Source organism: Molothrus aeneus, chromosome 10 (genome assembly GCF_037042795.1).
Source record: "Molothrus aeneus isolate 106 chromosome 10, BPBGC_Maene_1.0, whole genome shotgun sequence".
In the NCBI taxonomy this organism is placed as follows: domain Eukaryota; kingdom Metazoa; phylum Chordata; class Aves; order Passeriformes; family Icteridae; genus Molothrus; species Molothrus aeneus.
The window spans coordinates 3151903-3170378 of record NC_089655.1 but is presented as its reverse complement, the minus strand read 5'-3'; the positions used below and the strand labels follow the sequence as shown (position 1 = coordinate 3170378).

The 18476-nt window shown below is 41.4% G+C and overlaps 1 protein-coding gene across 1 annotated transcript; it reads left to right on the top strand.

The window, feature by feature from the left end:
• Positions 1-203: 203 nt before the first annotated feature.
• On the top strand, positions 204-18476 carry RBP1 (retinol binding protein 1). The gene is made up of 4 exons (XM_066556650.1): positions 204-1512; positions 2130-2308; positions 13594-13695; positions 18280-18476. The coding sequence occupies exons 1-4, from the start codon at positions 1440-1442 to the stop codon at positions 18331-18333; spliced, it is 408 nt and encodes a 135-aa protein (XP_066412747.1). The 5' UTR covers positions 204-1439; the 3' UTR covers positions 18334-18476.

The following is an 18476-nucleotide window of genomic DNA, read 5'->3' as shown; positions in this document are numbered from 1 at the left end:
GTCCCCTGTGTGTCAGGGGGTGGCACAGCCCCATCCCATGGGGGCTCAGCCCTCCTGCAGTGCCAGCTGTGGCTCTGCTGGAGCAGGGATCCTGCACAAGGGGGAGTTTTCCTCTGCAGCTCCAGGGCTGCTGGAGATGGGCCTGGGCTCCCTCTGGCCATGCAGGGCAGCAGAAGCTGCTCCTCTGGCAATGCACTGGGCAAAGGCTGCTGTGCTGTGCCAGGCTCACATTGGATCCAGGTAGGAATGCTTGGCTCCTGCCCTGGGCGCAGCATCTCCCCATGGGATGCTGGAATTGGATCAGCCCTGCAGGGACACTCAGTGGCCATGGACAGCAGAGATCTCCTGCAGGGAGGAGTGGCTGGGGGAGAGAGAAAGAAAAAACTGCCCCTCCTGGTTTTAACAGATGGTGATAGAATGCACACTTCTGGTTACATCTTGCATTGCAACCTAAGACAAGTGGGTTTCTTTTCTTCTGTTCTCTGTTCCAAAGTCTTCTCAAGAGCAAGAAATTGCCAAAGCCCCAGAGTAGATAAAATATCCAGTAGGGGCTTCAGCTGTACTGTATGCAAACATCTGAGAGCTCAGTACTTGAGCTCTGATGTTTGTGGGGAAAATCCGTTCTCCTTCTGCTGGTTGCCTGTTATGCTGATTGAGTGTCTCTCATTTCTGACAGGAGTCCCTTTCAGAGAATACAGAACTCTATAAATGCTCCCTCTGTGTTTCAGAGCTCCTCAACTGAAAGCATTCATGCAGCAGTGCTGGAGCATTTATCACTGTACAGAGTAACCACTGCTTCCCAGTACAAGTTTCCACCTAAGTGGTGCTTCTGGGCCCCCAGCTGGCCAAGCAGCTTCCACAGGTGGTTCTTTAGGATTCAGGAGCTTGTGGAACCACTTAAAGGAATACCAGACACAAATGGTTTTGACTGAAAAGGGTCTGTATGATTGTTTTCTTGAAAGAAAGCATAAAGTAGCTGAAACTTATTCAAGAAGAAGAATTTGGCTCAAAAAAGACACAAGATAAGCATTTTTATAACTTTGGCTAATATCCCAAATTTTTATAGCTTTGGCTAATATCCCAAACGAAAACTATTTGAAAGGGTTTGGTTTTTTTCTGAGTGGCAGGAAGAATGAAGAGTAATATGGTTAAAACCGATTTTCCTTACGCAGTGATATGAAAGGTGAATATTTCATTTGTTTTAAATCAAGTCATCCTGCTGTCATGTTAGAAATCTCAAAGGTTCAGCCTCGTAGAAGGATTTAAAAGCAGCACTTCAACAATAATCGGATTAGAAGGACTTGCATAGCTCCATGGTATAAAGAAGAGATAAAAGAAACCAGAGTTCCAACTTGCCACAAAGGAAGGCAGTGAGTTGTGGGGTGCAGAATCAACCCACGGTTCTGAGCCCGTGATTTTGAGCATCACCTGGAGCAGGGATGCCTGCAGACTTCAATGGGTACTGGAAAATGGTCAGCAATGACAATTTTGAGGAGTATCTGAAAGCACTGGGTAAGGTTCCCTTCAAACTTCTTGAATGAATAATCAATGCCACCTCTCTTATTCTTTATGTGAATCTATTTTTTCTTGTACAGTCATAAGTCATTTTTGTGAGAAGTATTTTTTTTCAGAAATGCACTTTAAGGATTGCCTTGAGCAAAATTGTTTTGCCTTAAGCAGCCTCTACCTTTTACCATCTTGAAGCTTACATTAACAGACATTAAACTACATAGCTTGAAGAGGTATGTGGTGGATTCTAAACATAAAAAAATCTCCTATAATTTGAAAAACAGCAAAATTTTCATATTTAATAAAGATTCAGTGTAGTACTTAATGCAATGTTGTGTGTTTGTATTTGGTGTTGTGTTAGTATCTCTATAGAAATATTAGAGGCCTTATTAACTGTCAAATACAAATGGTATTTTTATAGATTTCACATAATTGGAAAATTGAAACATTAAGTTATTTAAGTTCTAAGAATTAGGTTACATTCTTTTTCTGGATGGGAAGGCTGGTTTGGCAGATTTGGACATCTATTTATCTTTGTTCATTTCAGCTCTCCCTAGAAGCGACAAGCTTCTTCTTGTGGAAGACTTTCTGGATAAAAATAACTCTTTTTTCTTTTTCAGATGTAAATGTTGCTGTAAGAAAAATAGCAAACTTGCTAAAGCCTGACAAAGAAATCCTTCAGAACGGGGATCATATGATCATTAAAACACTAAGCACTTTTAGAAACTACATCATGGAATTTGATGTAGGAAAGGAGTTTGAGGAGGATTTATCTGGGGTGGATGATCGCAAGTGCATGGTAAGAAGTAGAACTTCAGCAATGGACAAAATGAATATTGATAACCTGAGGCCTTTCACAGAACACATCTTTTAACCATCCTGCTGGCTATTCCTGAAATTATTTCCCTACTTCTCAGTTTGCCAAGAGGTACCTACAGTTTGGAGCATGCCTTTAGATTAGAGGAATGCTAATTTTAATCAGGAGCACAAAGCAATTTTATCAATCAGTGAATAATAAACTCAACGAAGCTGTGCTCATTTATACTGGGATGTTTGTTAGTCAGAAAGACATCTAGGGTCACTTGCAGGACCTCTTTAATGAGTAAGGTTTTACAGTAGAGGAAATCCACTGATTGCAAGGTCAGGCACTGCTCCTGTGTGAGAATGGCCAAGTGCTTAAAGATTGCCTGGGTGTTCTTATTAGAGTACACACTTAATGAGCCCACTGGAACAAATCTTACTGAAATGAATAAGCAAACACTGGGGACTTTGTTTTACAATAGCTCTGTGTTATGAGCTCTTTTTGCTTTTTAATTTAGGGCTGATAAATATCAATTTACAGAGGAAAAACTTGAGAATAGCAAGTTCTCACCTATTAGTTTGGCAGCATGACACTGGCAATATTCTGCAGTTAGGAAGTTGACAAATAAAAGAAAATTATCTCAGAAGAGACTCTAGAGGAGAAATCTCATAAAAGAGAATTAATAGGTTTACATTCTGAGAAAGATAGTGCTATTTAAAAGCAATACTTTTCTCTCACACTAAGATTTGCAAATTTGCTTTTGCTCTGATCGTGGCAGGAAAGGGAAAAAATGTGAAAACCAGAGAAAAAGAATGGTTGGCTATTGAGTGCCTCAGCAAATCCCTCTGTGGTCCTTGTTCCAGAGGGTACAAGTTTGATGTGAGTGCAGAATTCAACATTCACAGAAGGGAGGAGCAGCTGCGTTTGTGTTTAGGACAGTGCCCCTCTGGCATCTTGTGATTTTGGTTCCTGGAAAGCTCTTAATTAGGATATTGAGGTCCAGATTCACTGAACAGTTAGGAGCCCAAGAAAAGATTTAAGACTGAGGTGATTAAATTGCCATCAAAGATAGCAATGTTCAAAACATCTGCTCCAAAGGTTTGTGTGTGCACAGAACTGTCCATGTGTAAGCATTATCTGTACTTGAATGCCATTAATTCCCATCTGAAGGAGAACTAAACCATCCTCTGCATGGTGTAAAGAAGTAATATTTTATTATTTTTAACAAACCAAAATTCTCTACCCTGTTTTGCTAAATTGAGTGATAAGGGAAGGATTCAAAATGTTAAACCAGAAAGAAGAAACTAGAGAGTGAGAATTTCAGTCCCTACAACAGCTGATTGATTTGGCATATAGAAGCTAGTTCAGCCTACTTTCAAAGGTTACTCAAACATTTCTCTGTTTACTGTTTAGTGGGAAATGCCTATTCAGCCTTGGAAGCAGAAGGTATCAGCAGCTTCCTGCCTGTTCCAAACAAACAGGCAAAACCCCCAAACAACCAGGGGTAGTCACTGCCTCTGACTGGGTTTTTTTAGGAAGGATTTAGGGATGTAATTCCACAAAACCCCTCAGAGATCTCTCTGTGTGTCTCCAGGTGTAGCTGGACAGTCCAGGTCACTGACCACTGGTGCTCCATTTACCTTGTAGGAGCACATCACACTTTATAGTTCAATTTTCTCATTAAATATTTCTGTTCTACACGAGACCTCTGTTTTGTCAATGAAATAACAGTACAAGAAGCTCTCTTGCTGAAGTGACTTCAGTCCAAATCTGATAACCATAATGTCAGGCAAAATTTGCAGTTGTTAAGCAGCAAAATGACTCCAACAGTGCAGAAGGAATCTTGTGAGAGAAGAGTCATGGAGCTTATAAAAGGTACTGGACCACTCCATGTGTGGTGTTACAAAGAAAACCACCATAAAAGTAAATGTTGAATATCATTCTTGGTGTTCCATTTGTTCATGTAGAGCCTGTGGAACTGCATGCCATAAAAGGCTTAATCATTAATAGTCATCCTGTGTGATGGGAAAGGTTGTGAATCAATTATTGTTATTTATATTGTGGACTGAGCAGACCACGGGGCAAGTTTTATCCAAGGAGCTTGATACGTGAGCAGTACAAAGTAACATGGATAAGACAAATTACACATTAAACATTAATCTATACAGCAGAGCAATCATCAGGAGACTAACAAAAATAACCTTAGAATTAATCCTTCCCTCCTAGACATATAGATTGTTTTTTCTTTTAATGAGGAATATATCATCTAGCTAGAGTTAACATATCTGTAAAAATAATATCAGCACAGTGGACAGGTTAGATCCTGTGTGTAATTCACTGAAATTGTGTTCACCTTTCCCTTGTAAAACATATCCCTGAGCCAGTCAGGGCAGAGTGTAACTACACTAATTCCAAATCAATGCTGTCCATGAGCAGGAAATGCTAAAAAGTTTTACTGATACTTATTTTCAATGTTGGAGTTTTGACATCAGGAACTTGACAGTCTTGTGATAGCACAAGGCCTCTCCTCCTTTGCAGTTAGGGTTTTCTTCATTTTTGTAGTTGGTCTCTCCTGGGAGCCTGTCTGACCTTTCTTGATCAGAGTTAATTGAGAAGGATAAACCTCAGCAATCTCAGTTTGTCCTTCTGCTGACCCTCAGCCTGGCTTTCTTACATGCACATATTTTGGGTGACTGTTCACTGCAGGGATAGAGGGAACAGCAGCTGGTGACATCAGGTCCTTTAGGATGTTGTTTCTGTTGGGAAGTGAAAATTTGCGACTTTGGAAACACTAAAGCCCTGCAGTTTAGGTAAAGATGCAGTTTCTGTGTTCTGCAAAACCAAAGATGGGGATAGTTGAGCACAGGAGAGATCACAATGACAGCTGGTATCAGTGCTCCTCAGGCTTTCCACCCAGGATTGGATCTCCTGGACAAAAGTTAAATCTATTCACTTGGCAATTTTGTGAAAGAGATCTTTCTGCAACTTCAACCATACTTAACTATGCAGGGTTGTTAAAAACTTGGCAGCTTCAAGTAGAAACGTAAAATGAAAGTTCAGGAGCATCTTTCATTCCTTGCAAATGTTCCAAGGTGTACATTAGATGGTGTAGAAGGAAGTTTAGAACATTAATTTGTGTTACATTTCTTCTCACGTGATGTGAATTGGAGCATGTAGTTAAGCTTCTACTGCTTTGAAGAGTTTGTTCATAGTTTTAATTGGCAACACATTATCAGATGGAGAATGTACAAGGCAGAAATTTAAAGTTAAATGGAGAGCTTTGGCTTTGGTATTTCTCACACTGAGTCTTTGATCCTGCTGTCTTAATTCTCAGTGAAGCTCCAGTCTCATCATGAAATCTCAGTTTTAAAGAGAATTTCTACAATCTCAAATTGTGATTAATTAGCATCTCAGGTGTTGTTCTAAGTATGAAACTTTGTTTCTTGTATATAAACATAACTGTGGAAAAAATTTACTGTGCATGCAAGAGGAAGACCCTGTTGAAAAAATTAATCCAAAACTATCTCTGAAAGTATCTCTCATTTATCAGCAGATAGTTGTGCTTCCCTTTTTCCACTGATAACCAGTGAAGCTGGTGAAACACCTACAGTGTGAAATATAGGAACATAGGAATATAGCACAGAGGAACAAGGCACATAAGCCTTCTGTACCTTCACAGTGTAATTTACTGAGTGTTTAGTAAAGAAATTGTGAAAAAGTTAACTGAAAAACCTTAAAATGCTGAAACCAAGGCTGAAGTTTCACATTGAAGTCTTTGCATCCAATGAATCGAAGGATTGAAAATTGGATAGCTCAGATGCAAAAATCACTTTCTTAAAATTTTTAGTTTTTTAATGATTCTGCTGCTAAAGTCAGAGAAAACTTTTGCCTTATAATTATTCTCTGCTGTTCAGGCATTTGAAAGACTGAATTGCTTTATTTTAGACTGTTAATTAATCTATCTGATGCAGAATTAATCTCTTTTGACAGAAACTAAGGGCAAGTGATGTGTTAAAAAAATCAAGAAAGATCTTATGTTCTAAATATAGAAGAGCAGAATTGGATGGCTGAGGAGAGTTGTGTCATATCTGAGTATTTGTCCAAGCATATGAGAGGTGCTTTGGTAACTCAGAACCTTGTGCTCTCTGATACAGTAATTTTCTTCTTCCATTGAAGCAGGAAATGAAATGACAAAGGCAGGGGACTGGGAAACAGAGAAAACTGCAAGAATGTTAAACTGAATGTGGGAAATAATACACCTTAACCATTTAGTTATCAAAACCTGAATCCCAGTGGGATATAACCATGAATAAGTTATCAAGTGGGTGTTTAGGTTTCCTGTATTGGAACTAACAGAACCTGTAGGCCTAGTTAAGACTTCCTGGGGTGGGGTAGGGTGAGGAGGATTTGGGAGCTGTGGAATTCCCACATCAGATTTAGAACACTTCTTACCATGTGAAATGTCAGTGAGTGTTTGAAACAGCCACACCAGGACTGTTCACAGACACCTGAGTGTGCCATGTCCTGCTGAAGGGAGGGAAGATGTTCAAACTGGTCATGGCTCTGTTTTCATTAACAAATGTTCCTAATTGTGACACTGATTCCTCTCAGGTTTGTACGCAAGAAAACTGCAGTGGAGGTATTTGTTCTGGCCATAATTTGAGTTATACCACTGCAAGGTCAGAATAAAGCCCTATTACAAAATCACATGGTTTGTGAAGCTTATTTAACTATTTAGGCAAGTTCCTCTGTTACACAAATGGAATTCACAGCTGTTAATCCAGTTCTGAGCAGGCTTGGGAATTGAGACTTTGCTGCCAGAAAAACAACAACCAACAACCAACATTCCAGTACTTGGAATTACAGGAGGGATCTCCCACAGAGTGAGAAGATTCTAAATAAATAGTGCCTGTCTAGTAAGATGCCAGATCAGCAATATGTCTTTACTTGATCCCTCTGATTTAGCTTAGCTTAGCTGATTTTATTTCTTTACCCTTCCAGTGCTGCCCTTTTGGGCTTATAAGTATTTTGTCATATATTTTGGTGGAACAAGCATTATTCTAGAATTACTGTTGCTGGGGCTGGTCTTCTCTCAGATTCAGTGCCTCCTGTCTCTTTGCAGTACTGTAGTGTCCCCAGCTCCTCATTGGCATAATCCCTGATATTTTTTGTTTGTTTGTTTTCTTCTGGGGGGGAGGGAGGTGTAATTTAAAAGAGGTAGACTTTGTGATAGTTTTCTGTTGGTATTTCTGGCCCTTTACAAACTGCTCTCAAAAAAAAAGATGGAGAAAAGTCCTCCAGTCAACCCTCTGAGGCTCCAGAGAGCAGAAGTCCATGCTGGCCCATCTCAGGCTCTGTCAGAATGGACTCTGGTCCCTTCTGTGTGTGCCTCAGTGAGGAAGAGCAGTTTCCTTTCCCCTGCCTTGTCCCACCCTGCTTGCTCCTTGGCCATCAGTCCCTGCCTGGAAGTGATGTGCTCAGCACATTTGCACTGTGATAGCAAATGGAATCTTTGCCCACATAAATGTCACAAACTTCACATTTGGCAAGACTGGATTCCTGTCTAAACCACGAGGCTGATTAGAAGCTTTGGAGTTAGTTATTCACAGAACTGCTGCTAGCACAAGCAAGCTCTGCAGGGAAAGTGGGTTTGGATAGGTTTAGCATTTCAGCTTTTTGTGAACTCTAAAAGCTCTGAGAGCTATGAATGGAGAAAGAGCAATCAGAATCTGCTGAAAAGCTGAAAACCAGACTTAACAAATCCAATTTGGAATGACAAAACATTAGTGTTATGTACAATTGTGTCTTGCCAAAATTACACAGGGGATAAATCAGTTATAGCCATTAATTTAAACAGTAAGTGTCTTAGAATCGATTCTGATCGTTGCACAGAGTGAATTGGATGAGATGGGTTTTACTCTTTTTTTCTGGCATGGGATATACACAAGTTTTCCTATTTTTGTATTACTTGTATACAATTTTCTTTCAGTAAGAAAAGAAACCACCATTTCTAAGAAGTAAACCAGTTTGCACTGTCTAAAGTATTGATTCTCCTCCTCTCCCACATATTGTCAGCTGCATAGCCCAGAGCTTTGCACCTTCACTTTCCTACTCCCTGGAACATCTCTTGATCTCTTGTCTTTGCTTTGCTCTGTTGATCTTATGAGCAAGGATTCAAAACAAGGAATTGGAACATTTAGGATCTGATCCTATCTGACTACAGCTTACTTTTCATCCAAATGTTTTCAATCCAATCCTAAGCCCCTTTTCTCTCAGTGCTGCCCCTGGAGATGCTGACAGTGACAGAAGCAAAGGACACTTTGCCATGGCTGAGCTGCAGCGTGGCCAAACAGCTTCAGCCTTTGGCCAGCACCAGGATCTGGAGAGAAAGGATTCCAGGAATCCTTCCAGGAATTGTTCTGTCGGCTTTGGTGTTGTTTTCTCAGTAGTTTCTGTTGCTGAACTTCCAGATGCAGATGTGATGAGGCAAAAGGGGTTTCAGGCTGTAGTCCCTGGAGGAGCCTCCTGCACAGAGGCCATAGGGAGTGACCCCGTGGGGGAATTCCCTCTCACTGCTATTGGACTTTGTCTGGGACATCAGCATGAGTTTACTCTATCAATACTTCATTTTTTCCCCAAAAAAGCTGCTTACAAGAGGTTTTTGTATCACTTTGATACTTAGTACAGATGAAATGGTTTATCTTGAGAAGTTGTTAATCACCTTGCTGGAGATATGGCTGTGTTTGACCAAAAGTTCTAGGATATTTTCTTTGGTGTTATTTACAAGACACAGCTCAAATTGGATTTTTCTGTTTCATCTGACCTAAAAAAAATTACTTTCCATTTTTTAATCCTTCTTAGATCATAATTACAGTTGTAAAATGGGCTGTCATTCTCCCAAGCAGAGACTTACTGGCTGAAGATGGAGCAGGGAGTGTGGTGCATGCCTGGCTTTGCAGTCATTTGGTGCTCCAAATATAGAGAGAGCACTGAGAGAAGCAGGAGAAAAATAGAAGTGATGCTGCTGTGTTTGTGCTACAGATAGAAATCAATAACATGTTTTTGATGAAAGGTGGGAGCTGCAATTCATACTTGTAAAGGCAATGTGTCAAAAATCTATGTAGCATTAACAAAAGATGTTCATGAACTACTTGGATAAAAGTTATTTTCTTCCATTCATCTGTAAAATCCATTCTGCACCCTCAGCTGCAGCCCCTGACCCAGGCAGGCACACAGGAATTGCCAGCAGGGGAATGAGAAATATTGTGCAGAGCCAGCACCAAATGTCTGTGCACTTAGACCTCAATGGGAAATGCAAAGTTCTCTGATCACATGTTTGATGACTGCTTCAGTAAATTACAAAAGTCACTGTCTCTGCCTGTGTATCAGGATGATTTGCCACTGGAAGCTGAAATTGTGCAACATTTCACTACAGCTGCTGCTGCTAAAGAAAAAGCAGAATATGTAGTCAAGAATTTGCTTAGGGGTTACTAAATATTTCATTTAATAAATCTACCTTGTCTCATAACTGGAAACAGTAACGAGAATACTTTAATTATCATTTCCTCCACCTTTAATATTCAGGAAGATTTAGGCAGTGCTATGCATATGAATTTAAAACTTCATAACACAAAGAGATTAAATCACTAACAAAAGTATGTGGATGCCTAAGTAATAAAAGGAGAATATCAAAGTACACAAAAAGTGAAACACTACAGAAACCATAAAATTAAAGAAAATTTGAACATTTTTTGTGTTCTCAGGTTTCAGGGGCTTTTCTACTCCCCAGAAGAGCTCCATTCTCTAGTATTACACCTCAAGAACAAAGTGTATATAATCTGAAAAATGTGCAGTGTTGGTGGTTGGATTTTTTGGGAAGAGTTAAATTGAGGCAAGACTCCCAGGTTTTTACCTCACTCCATCCCCTTTCCTGGCATTCCTTTAGTATTACTGATAGAACTGCTGACTAATTGCACCCATCACCATTCTCTGTTGAATTTTCCTACAGAATTACATGCACATGGCTCAGGAAGTGTTCATCTTAGGGCTAAGTATGAGCAGGTGGAAAGCAAGCAAGAGTCAAGCTTGCTTATGGTGAACTAGATGATGCACTCACTATGTAGTTGAAAGGAATAAACAGTGGCTGCCATTTATTATTATATCAAGTAGTACAAGGTGCTCGAGAAGGCAGAGTTCAGTTTTAGAGAAATGCTCCATTTCCAGCTGGTTAATTCTGTCACTGAAAGCTCTGCAGTGTCCCCTGGGTTTGCTCCCCTCCTGTGGAGCAGGATGAGGAGCAGGAGCTGAGTGCCTGGGCTGCCCTGGCCCCCACCCTGGGCAGGATTTTCAGTCCTTCTGGGCAGGTGGCAGCAGCTCTGTAACCAGGCAGCCCTTGGGTAATGCTATTACCAAAATGGGGGCAAACAAGGTTCCTTACAAAGGCACACTTTGCTAGGAAAAGCAGCTTTACAGAAAAGGTAAAGTGTTTGTTTCTCTTGGGAGCATGTGCCAGGAAGAGCCAGAGGGTCACACAGAGCTACCTTAGCACTCTGCAAGCTCCTGATTATACCATGGCAAGGTCCTGAAACAATCCTCAAAAATAAATCCTTGCAAGAGAGATCATAGGTACAACATTTGCCCTACAGTACTTCTGGAGTATTGTTTTTATGTTCTGATGCCGATATTTGGGAATGTTGTAAAGCAAGTGTTGCTCAGGTTTGGGTGCTGTAGAGGGTGGGATGTTGGCAGCAGCCAGTGCACAGGAACAGCCAGAGCAATTCAGCCTCAGCTAACACTCACTGTGTGTCTCAGTAGAGGCATTTGAGGTGGCAGGATGTGTTTTAATCTGAGTTAAAAGAGAATTTTATATTTTGTGTATTAGTTTAATAAAAGAGACATTGATACATTACAGTTTGACCTAAAGAAAGGATACAGATGCCACTGATTAAAGTGGTTGTTCCTGCTAACAAAGAAAATGACATTATGTTCTCTTGCAATGTATTCTACCCTTTATAACCTTCAGAGCAAAACAGCTACATACAGAAATCAGGAATTGTGTGGTTTACTCATCCCTCAGTATTTTATATTTCTCAAAGGGAAGGCAGAGGATACCTGAGAATATTGTCTGATAAGACAGCTTGGGTAATGTCTGTGGGTTTAGACTCTTTGTGGTTATCACCAAATTGCAAAAAGCAATTTCTAATCTTGGCTGGAAAAACAAAAAAAAAAATCCTGAGGAAAAAAGTGTGTTGTTTTCTGAGATGAAACAATTTCAGTCACCCTTGGAGGCTAAAAGTTAACATTTCCTTGTGCTGCTACAAATATTTCTCTATTTCCCCATTTCCCCCAAGTGTACTAAATCAGTGTAACACTCTCAACTGACTTTGAACATTAGGACCAATAAAGTTGGATCCTACTTTATCAGAGTGTTTTGCCTCTGAATTCACATCTAAACCCACCAAATTTAACTATTAAGCTAGAATAAAGATAAAACTAATACTCAATGGATATAAATAAGTGGAGTTACTGAGCAAAGTTCCACATACAAATGCTTCATTCCACAGTATCCCTCGCATCTACAACTCACCATTCATTGTTACATTCGTTTTTTAGAATCAGACATTTGTAGCTATGTTAACTTATAAATTAAACATTATTCACTTTGACTCCTATTATTTGTTATCTTCTATCCCTTCAGTGGATGTGTGCAGATTCAGACATGGGAGAGGATTTAGGTTATGGTGACCACAATAACTACAGTTTTACCCAAATATGTTGTTCCTTCCTGCATTAGCATTTTTTGCATTAAAAGGATATGGTTTCATAGAATGTTATCTACTGCTTGGTTTAAAGATATCACTTTACAAAAGAGAACAGAAGCATTTGTGAATGCATTTTCTAAATCAGAGAGATTTTTAGCAAGGACACGTGAGCCCCCATGTTTCTCAGAGCCCCCATGTGGTGCAGACAGACTGAAGGGGTCAATCCCATTGCCTTGCCCATGATGATCTGTCCTGGCACTCTGGAGTGATTCATTTTCCATGCTGCTTTAGTCTGAAGCTTCCCAGGGGAGGAGGCTGCTGCCTGCACTCATTCAAAGACTGTGCCTGTCATGGGTGTCATTTAAGAATTAATTGGTTGTGACATACATAGATTAAATAAATAGGACTGGATAGATTTTGAGCGTTGAACTGGGCTTAATTACCAGAAGGAAGAATGCAGGCTGATTTTTTCTCTTAGGAACTACACAGGATGGATGCAGGAAGTGTCCTTTAATGACAGATCAAAATTCTTCATCTCTCCATATCTGACTGCTCAAGCCAGTAGTGGCTGAAGCCTTTTACAAGGCAGACATCAATTCCCTGTTTAGTCCTCAGAGTGCCTTCAAAGAAGCTGATTTACAGGCCATGTGCTAATATTAATGTTAAACTATCCTCAAGGAGCACAAACTGTCACCACTCCTCCCTCTGTAAATGTTTTACAGAGCATTGCTTCTCTTTGTCTCAGGGAGATGGGAAAGGCAAATTGTCAGTAAATGCTGACCAGAGGAACAGGCTGCACTATCATACACTGAAGGAATTTTATAAATCAGCTTTTCCTGAGCCCCCAGGACAGCACCAATATTCACACAGTATTGGTGCATTGATTATTGCAGTATTGATTATTATTGCAGTATTGATTATTATTGCCGTATTGATTACTGCGCCTGACTCTTGACTTTGCCAGTCCTGGCTCGAGAAGTCCCCCAGCCTTTTTTCTGCAGGATGCTGCAAAGTTCCCAACTTGCTGACACTTCCAAACCACTCTGCTGGGGCAAGGAAGGCAGATTGAGAATGAGGAAGAGCCAGCTCAGTGTTCAAAAGCTTTGTTCATCCACAGGCAATGGGAATTGTTCTCAGGTAGAGCAGCTGGGGAATCATTCTTAGGGTGGAAAAATCCAGGCTGGATCTTAACTTTTCAGCTCCTTTTGCACATACAGTGTTAGGCTGAAGGGCCCTTCTGCTGCTGCATTTTTCAGCAGGGAGAGAGGAGTGTGTTTTACAGAATGGTTTTGATGGTATTTTTTCTTGCTTTATCTCATCCTTCCAGTTTATGGCAGGCAGTTGGGCAGCAACTTTCTACTCAAGCTCATTTCTTAGGTGATTATCCTAAGTGGTACAACACTATCCCATCATTCTTTTCATGAGATATACTTTCATCATTAGAGATAAGTTTTGCTTCACAGAAACTAATCATAATATCAGAGAATATCACAGTAATCCCAAACATGTCTGTTTTGTCAGACCACTGTGTCTTGGGATGGAGATAAGCTGCTCTGTGTGCAGAATGGAGAGAAGGAGGGCCGTGGTTGGACCCAGTGGATTGAAGGAGATGAAATGCACCTGGTAAGATCATGCAAGAGGTTTGGAATGCCCCTCCCTTCACATGGATAGATACAACACAGCAGGGAATGGGCTGTGTCATTTTGGCTTACTTGGACATAACTGGGTATTGGTGCAGCATTTGAATTGTTTCTAAAGCAACAATTTCATTTGGAGCCATTATGTTTTTCTGTGCCTTTCAAAGCGTGACCACTTTGAATGCTCTTTCTGTGCTCAGTGTCTGTCCAGACTCACCAGGCTGAAATGTGCACAGGAGGAAGACATTTACCAGAATGTCCCTCACAGTCTGTAAAATGCTCAGTGTGGGAGCTGTGAGCACCCAAAAGCAAGGGAAAAATACACAATTGTTCTTTTAAAATAATTACAGGCCACACTACATTATAGCCTAGAGAACTGAAATGGCAATTAAGCTTTTGAAATTGATGGTTTTTTCAGATAGTCATTTTTATCCTTCTAAATTAACAGGACTTGAAAGAAGATGCCTGTTCTTTTGTCCTATAACTCTTTATAGCATCCTCACTCTGTCATCAGTGTGAGTAAAAGGCAGTGTTCCTGCTGGGATAATAAACTCCAACCTCCATTTCTCCTCCCTGTGCAGTGCTATTAGCATTCAGCAATCTAAATGGATGCATTCTAAATGTTCAAATCAGTAGCAGAGTTATCAAATCCTTGCAGAAGCACCTCAAGCCCCTTATTAGTAAACATAATTTTGAGGAGGTATTGGTGGTTCCAGAATGCAGCTGAGGAGAGGAATGGGCATGACAGATCTCCCCACCTGGCCTTGGTGCAGCACAGGCAGGAGAAGGTTGCTGTGTGAGTGAGGACTTCACAGCTGAGGCTCAGAAACATGATCATGTACATGAAATCAATTGTCCAGTACATTGGCAATTTTAGCAAAAGTCTTGGTTTAAGAAATACTGTCAAATGTCACAACTGTGTACAATATGCTGTCCTCTGGGCAAAATAAAACCAAATATTTTTCTGCTTTAATTAATTTTTAGGAAAGAAACGTCCACATCAAACTAGGTCAAGATGACAAATCACTGTAAATAAAGCCTGCTATGTTGGTTCATCAAAACTAGGTTCTGCAATATGTTTTTGGTCTAATTGGGATTCCACAGCACCCAGTAAACCTGGCTGGGCAGTCCATGTTAACCTGTGGGAGCAGGGCACCAGAAAAAATTCAACATGCCTGGATTTTGGCAGCTGCAATAGTGCCTGCAGAATCAGCCAATTCAGTATTCTCCTTCCAGGGGAGAAGTGAAGTGTTCCCTCCTCACCTGGAGGAGGGGAGGCAGCAGTAAATGAGATGCCCAAATTTCCTGTGCAGGCTCACTCCCTCCAAGAAGGCCCTGTCAGTATTTCCACACTGAAACAGGAAAGCCTTATCAATATGATTGCCTGGCAAAAGATTTTGAGAATATGGAAACTATAAGCAAGATTGAAATGAAAGCAAACTTTGAGATACCTCAGTTAGTGAACAACTGGAAAACAATGGCATGGCTGGCTGAAGGTAATCCCCTTTTGATGGAACAACACCCTCTGCTTGCAGACAGCCCCAAGGGTCAGAGCAGACCCTACAGCTTGGCAGAAGGGCCCAAAGAGGAGTTTATAGGGTTTAAAATGTAACACAGTATGGTAATGTAGTGATTCTTATAGGTTGTATGTAAATGCTATAGGCTTTGTATCCTGTATTAGATTGGTTAGTGAGAATCAGAATATTCAACACAGAAGAAGATTTATGGTATTGTAATGGGAACCTTGCTCTCTTGCTTGTTGCCATTTACTCTCTTAGCTCTTGCCTTTTACTCTCTTATGCTTTTGCTCTCTCACCCTCTCATCCTCTCTCCCCCTCTCTTCTCTCAGTCCTGCTCTGAGCTGTGCCTGGCAGCTCCCAGCAGGGCCCTGCACCCAGGCCCTGTGCAATGAACCCCAGGTTCCTGCCCTGGCTGCAGAGATCTCTGCTCTCCGTCCATCCCCACCCACACTGTTCCCTCCCAGCTGCAGGCAGGCAGGCAGGGCCATGGCAGCTGCACAGCCCTGGGACAGCTCCAGCAGCTCTGCTGGGACAGCCCAGCTCCCATCCAGTGCCTGCCCCAATTCAGCTCACACTGGCTGCCCTCAGCCCTGCACACAGAAGCCATGGCTCACATTGCTCTTGGATTTCTCTGCCTCTGCTAGCTCCCAGGCATTATCTCCTCCCATCTTCTGTCTCCAGCAGCAGTTCCTTCAGCCCTGGTTTCTGTTCTCCTTATTCTGATTCCTGCCCTGGCCATACAGCCTGGCCCTGGCCCTCCATGCCCAGAGCACTTTCTGGACTTGTCCTTGTCTGGAGGTTGATTTTAGAAGGCAGAAACTCAGATTCTGTTGCTCAAATACTTGTGTCTAGTGCCAGTTTATGTAGCTCAGGGTAGCCTGACTGCTCTGATGCTGCTTTTCAGAAGGCTGGGAGGAATTCTGGATTGTACCTGCCAGCTCATGCATTCACTCACTGGCACTTGGAAAATTTACCACAATCTGTCTCCCATGTGTGCAGAAGTCACTCCAAAATTAATTCATGCAAAAGAAGTAACCAAGTATTTTAGAGCCCACTCCTCAATCTTTCAATTTTCTCACTTCTGATATTTCATGGATTTCAAAAGATGTCCTCTATTTCTCTAATCCTTGTTAATGCAGCTCTCTCCATCAAAAGTACAGTAGAGTCCCTTTTAGTATCTTATTTTTGACCAGCTAAGATTACTGGGTCCTGTCCTTTTGAGAGAGCTTTAATACAATGAGCAGTTACCTTTAAAGAATGGATACTTCAATACCTTTATGATCCTATTGAACTTTACACAATGAGCCAAGTGTTAATTTATTCTTTTCACAGTTCTGCAGAAAGCAGGACCACATCCTTCAGTAGTTTATCGCTTCCTATTCCCTTATTTCATTCTGTGGTCTGTACTTTGTAGTTCTTTTTTGGATTTTATTTTATGTGAGTGACTTATTTGACCATTCCCCATTTCCTTTTGAGTTTTATTGCCCTTTTCTATTGTATTGATTGCTTCTGCTCCATAGTTTTTGTCACTGTCAGCAAATCTCTCAGCCCTTATTGCACATTCCTTCTTCTGGGTTACCTCTGCAGGAGTGAAGAGAACAGGTCCCAGCCAAAGTCACTGCATCAGTCTCTTGTTCCACCAAGCCAGCATGAAGAACTTTCTCTTATTGGGGTTGAGCAACATATGTTGTAGCCCCACATTTCCCTTCACAGAGAAAAGCAAGGCACAATTCTTCCCAAGAATATTGCTGGGTTTCACATTCTCTGAACCTCAGAGAAAGAAAACACAATTCTTATCATTTGCTGTGCCTGTGTTTGTGCCACAGCAGAATGCAATATGGAGATTGTTCACCCACAGTGATGGGGTTTTGTTCCCTTGGCCTGTCAGGCCCAGGTGTGTGTGTGTGTGTGTGTCAGGACTGTTGGGTGACAGTCACCAGATTCTGGGCAGTTCTGTGCAGGGTTGAGTGCTTGGCAGATTCAGTTTAGATGTCTAGAATAATACAGTAGAATAAAGTAATTAATTAGCCTTCTGATATCCATGGAGTCAGATGCATCATTCTCTCCCCTTCTTTGGGGTTCCCAGAGTAGCCATAATATGTCAATTAAGATTATTGACCTAGTTCAAGGGTTTTTTTAAGTCATTTAATCAAAGTCCCCCCTAAGAAATGTGCATAACTTCATCAAAATATTCTGGGAGCTTTATTAAAAGTCTCATCTTGAGCTGGAAAGTGTATCCCTTCTGCTGGGTCATGCATCAGCACTGTCTTTATGTCCCTTAAGAGCTTCCACACTGGTTTTCCTTGCACCTGAACCTTGCCCCAGGGACACACCTGTGTGCACTCCCCAGGTGGAACCTGAGGAGTTTCAGGAATGGGATGGGTGAGCAGGAAACAGCAGCAGCAGCCTCAAAACCCCAGCCCAGGATGGGAACTGTGCCCCTGCCCAGCTCACAGAGAGGCAGAGATCACAGGGAGGGCTCCCAAAGCTCCTGTGGCACTCAGAATCACCTTTTTGCATCCAGGGTGCTCAGGCCCAGGCAAACCCTCTGTGCTCTGCTGGTGGACAGGCCTGGAGCAAATCTTGTGTGCAGTCCCCTGCCTGTGGTAGCCAGAGCTCTGTGTTCTGAGGTGACCCTGATTTCTGACTGTGCAGCCTTCAGCCACCAGCTGTCACCACAGAGACTCAGAGGCAAATCCATCCCCACTGCTCTATGTACCCAAACCAGAGAATGCCCCTCCCAAAGGCCCAAAACAGTTCCATATTATTCGCTGCAAATCAAGAATGATGCACCAGGAATGTATTTGGCCCTTTAAGATCTGAGATCCCAAAATAACTTCCCTTGCTCCACCTTTTAGCAGAAACCAAACCCAAACCAGATGTTTTCTTTCAGGATGAAAAATAGGCTAAAATATGTAGGAGCCTCCCAATTTAATTTAATTAAAAACAATCTATTCAAATTCAGCTGGATGTACACATGAATCCATAATGTTTGTGTTCTAAGTTAAAATTGTGGTTTTCTAATTGTGGTTTCTATTTTCTCTTCCTAGGAAATAAGAGTGTGTGGAGTCACATGTAAGCAGGTCTTTAAGAAGGTGCAGTGAGCTTCTGCTGCTACAGGAGTGAAGAACAACAGAATTTACTGACTTGCCAGCAACTCTCCAAATGTTAGCACTGAGCATCCTCAGCAACCAGAGCACAGAAATGAAGATCACATTAGAGCCATATAGTTGGAATAAAATATTTT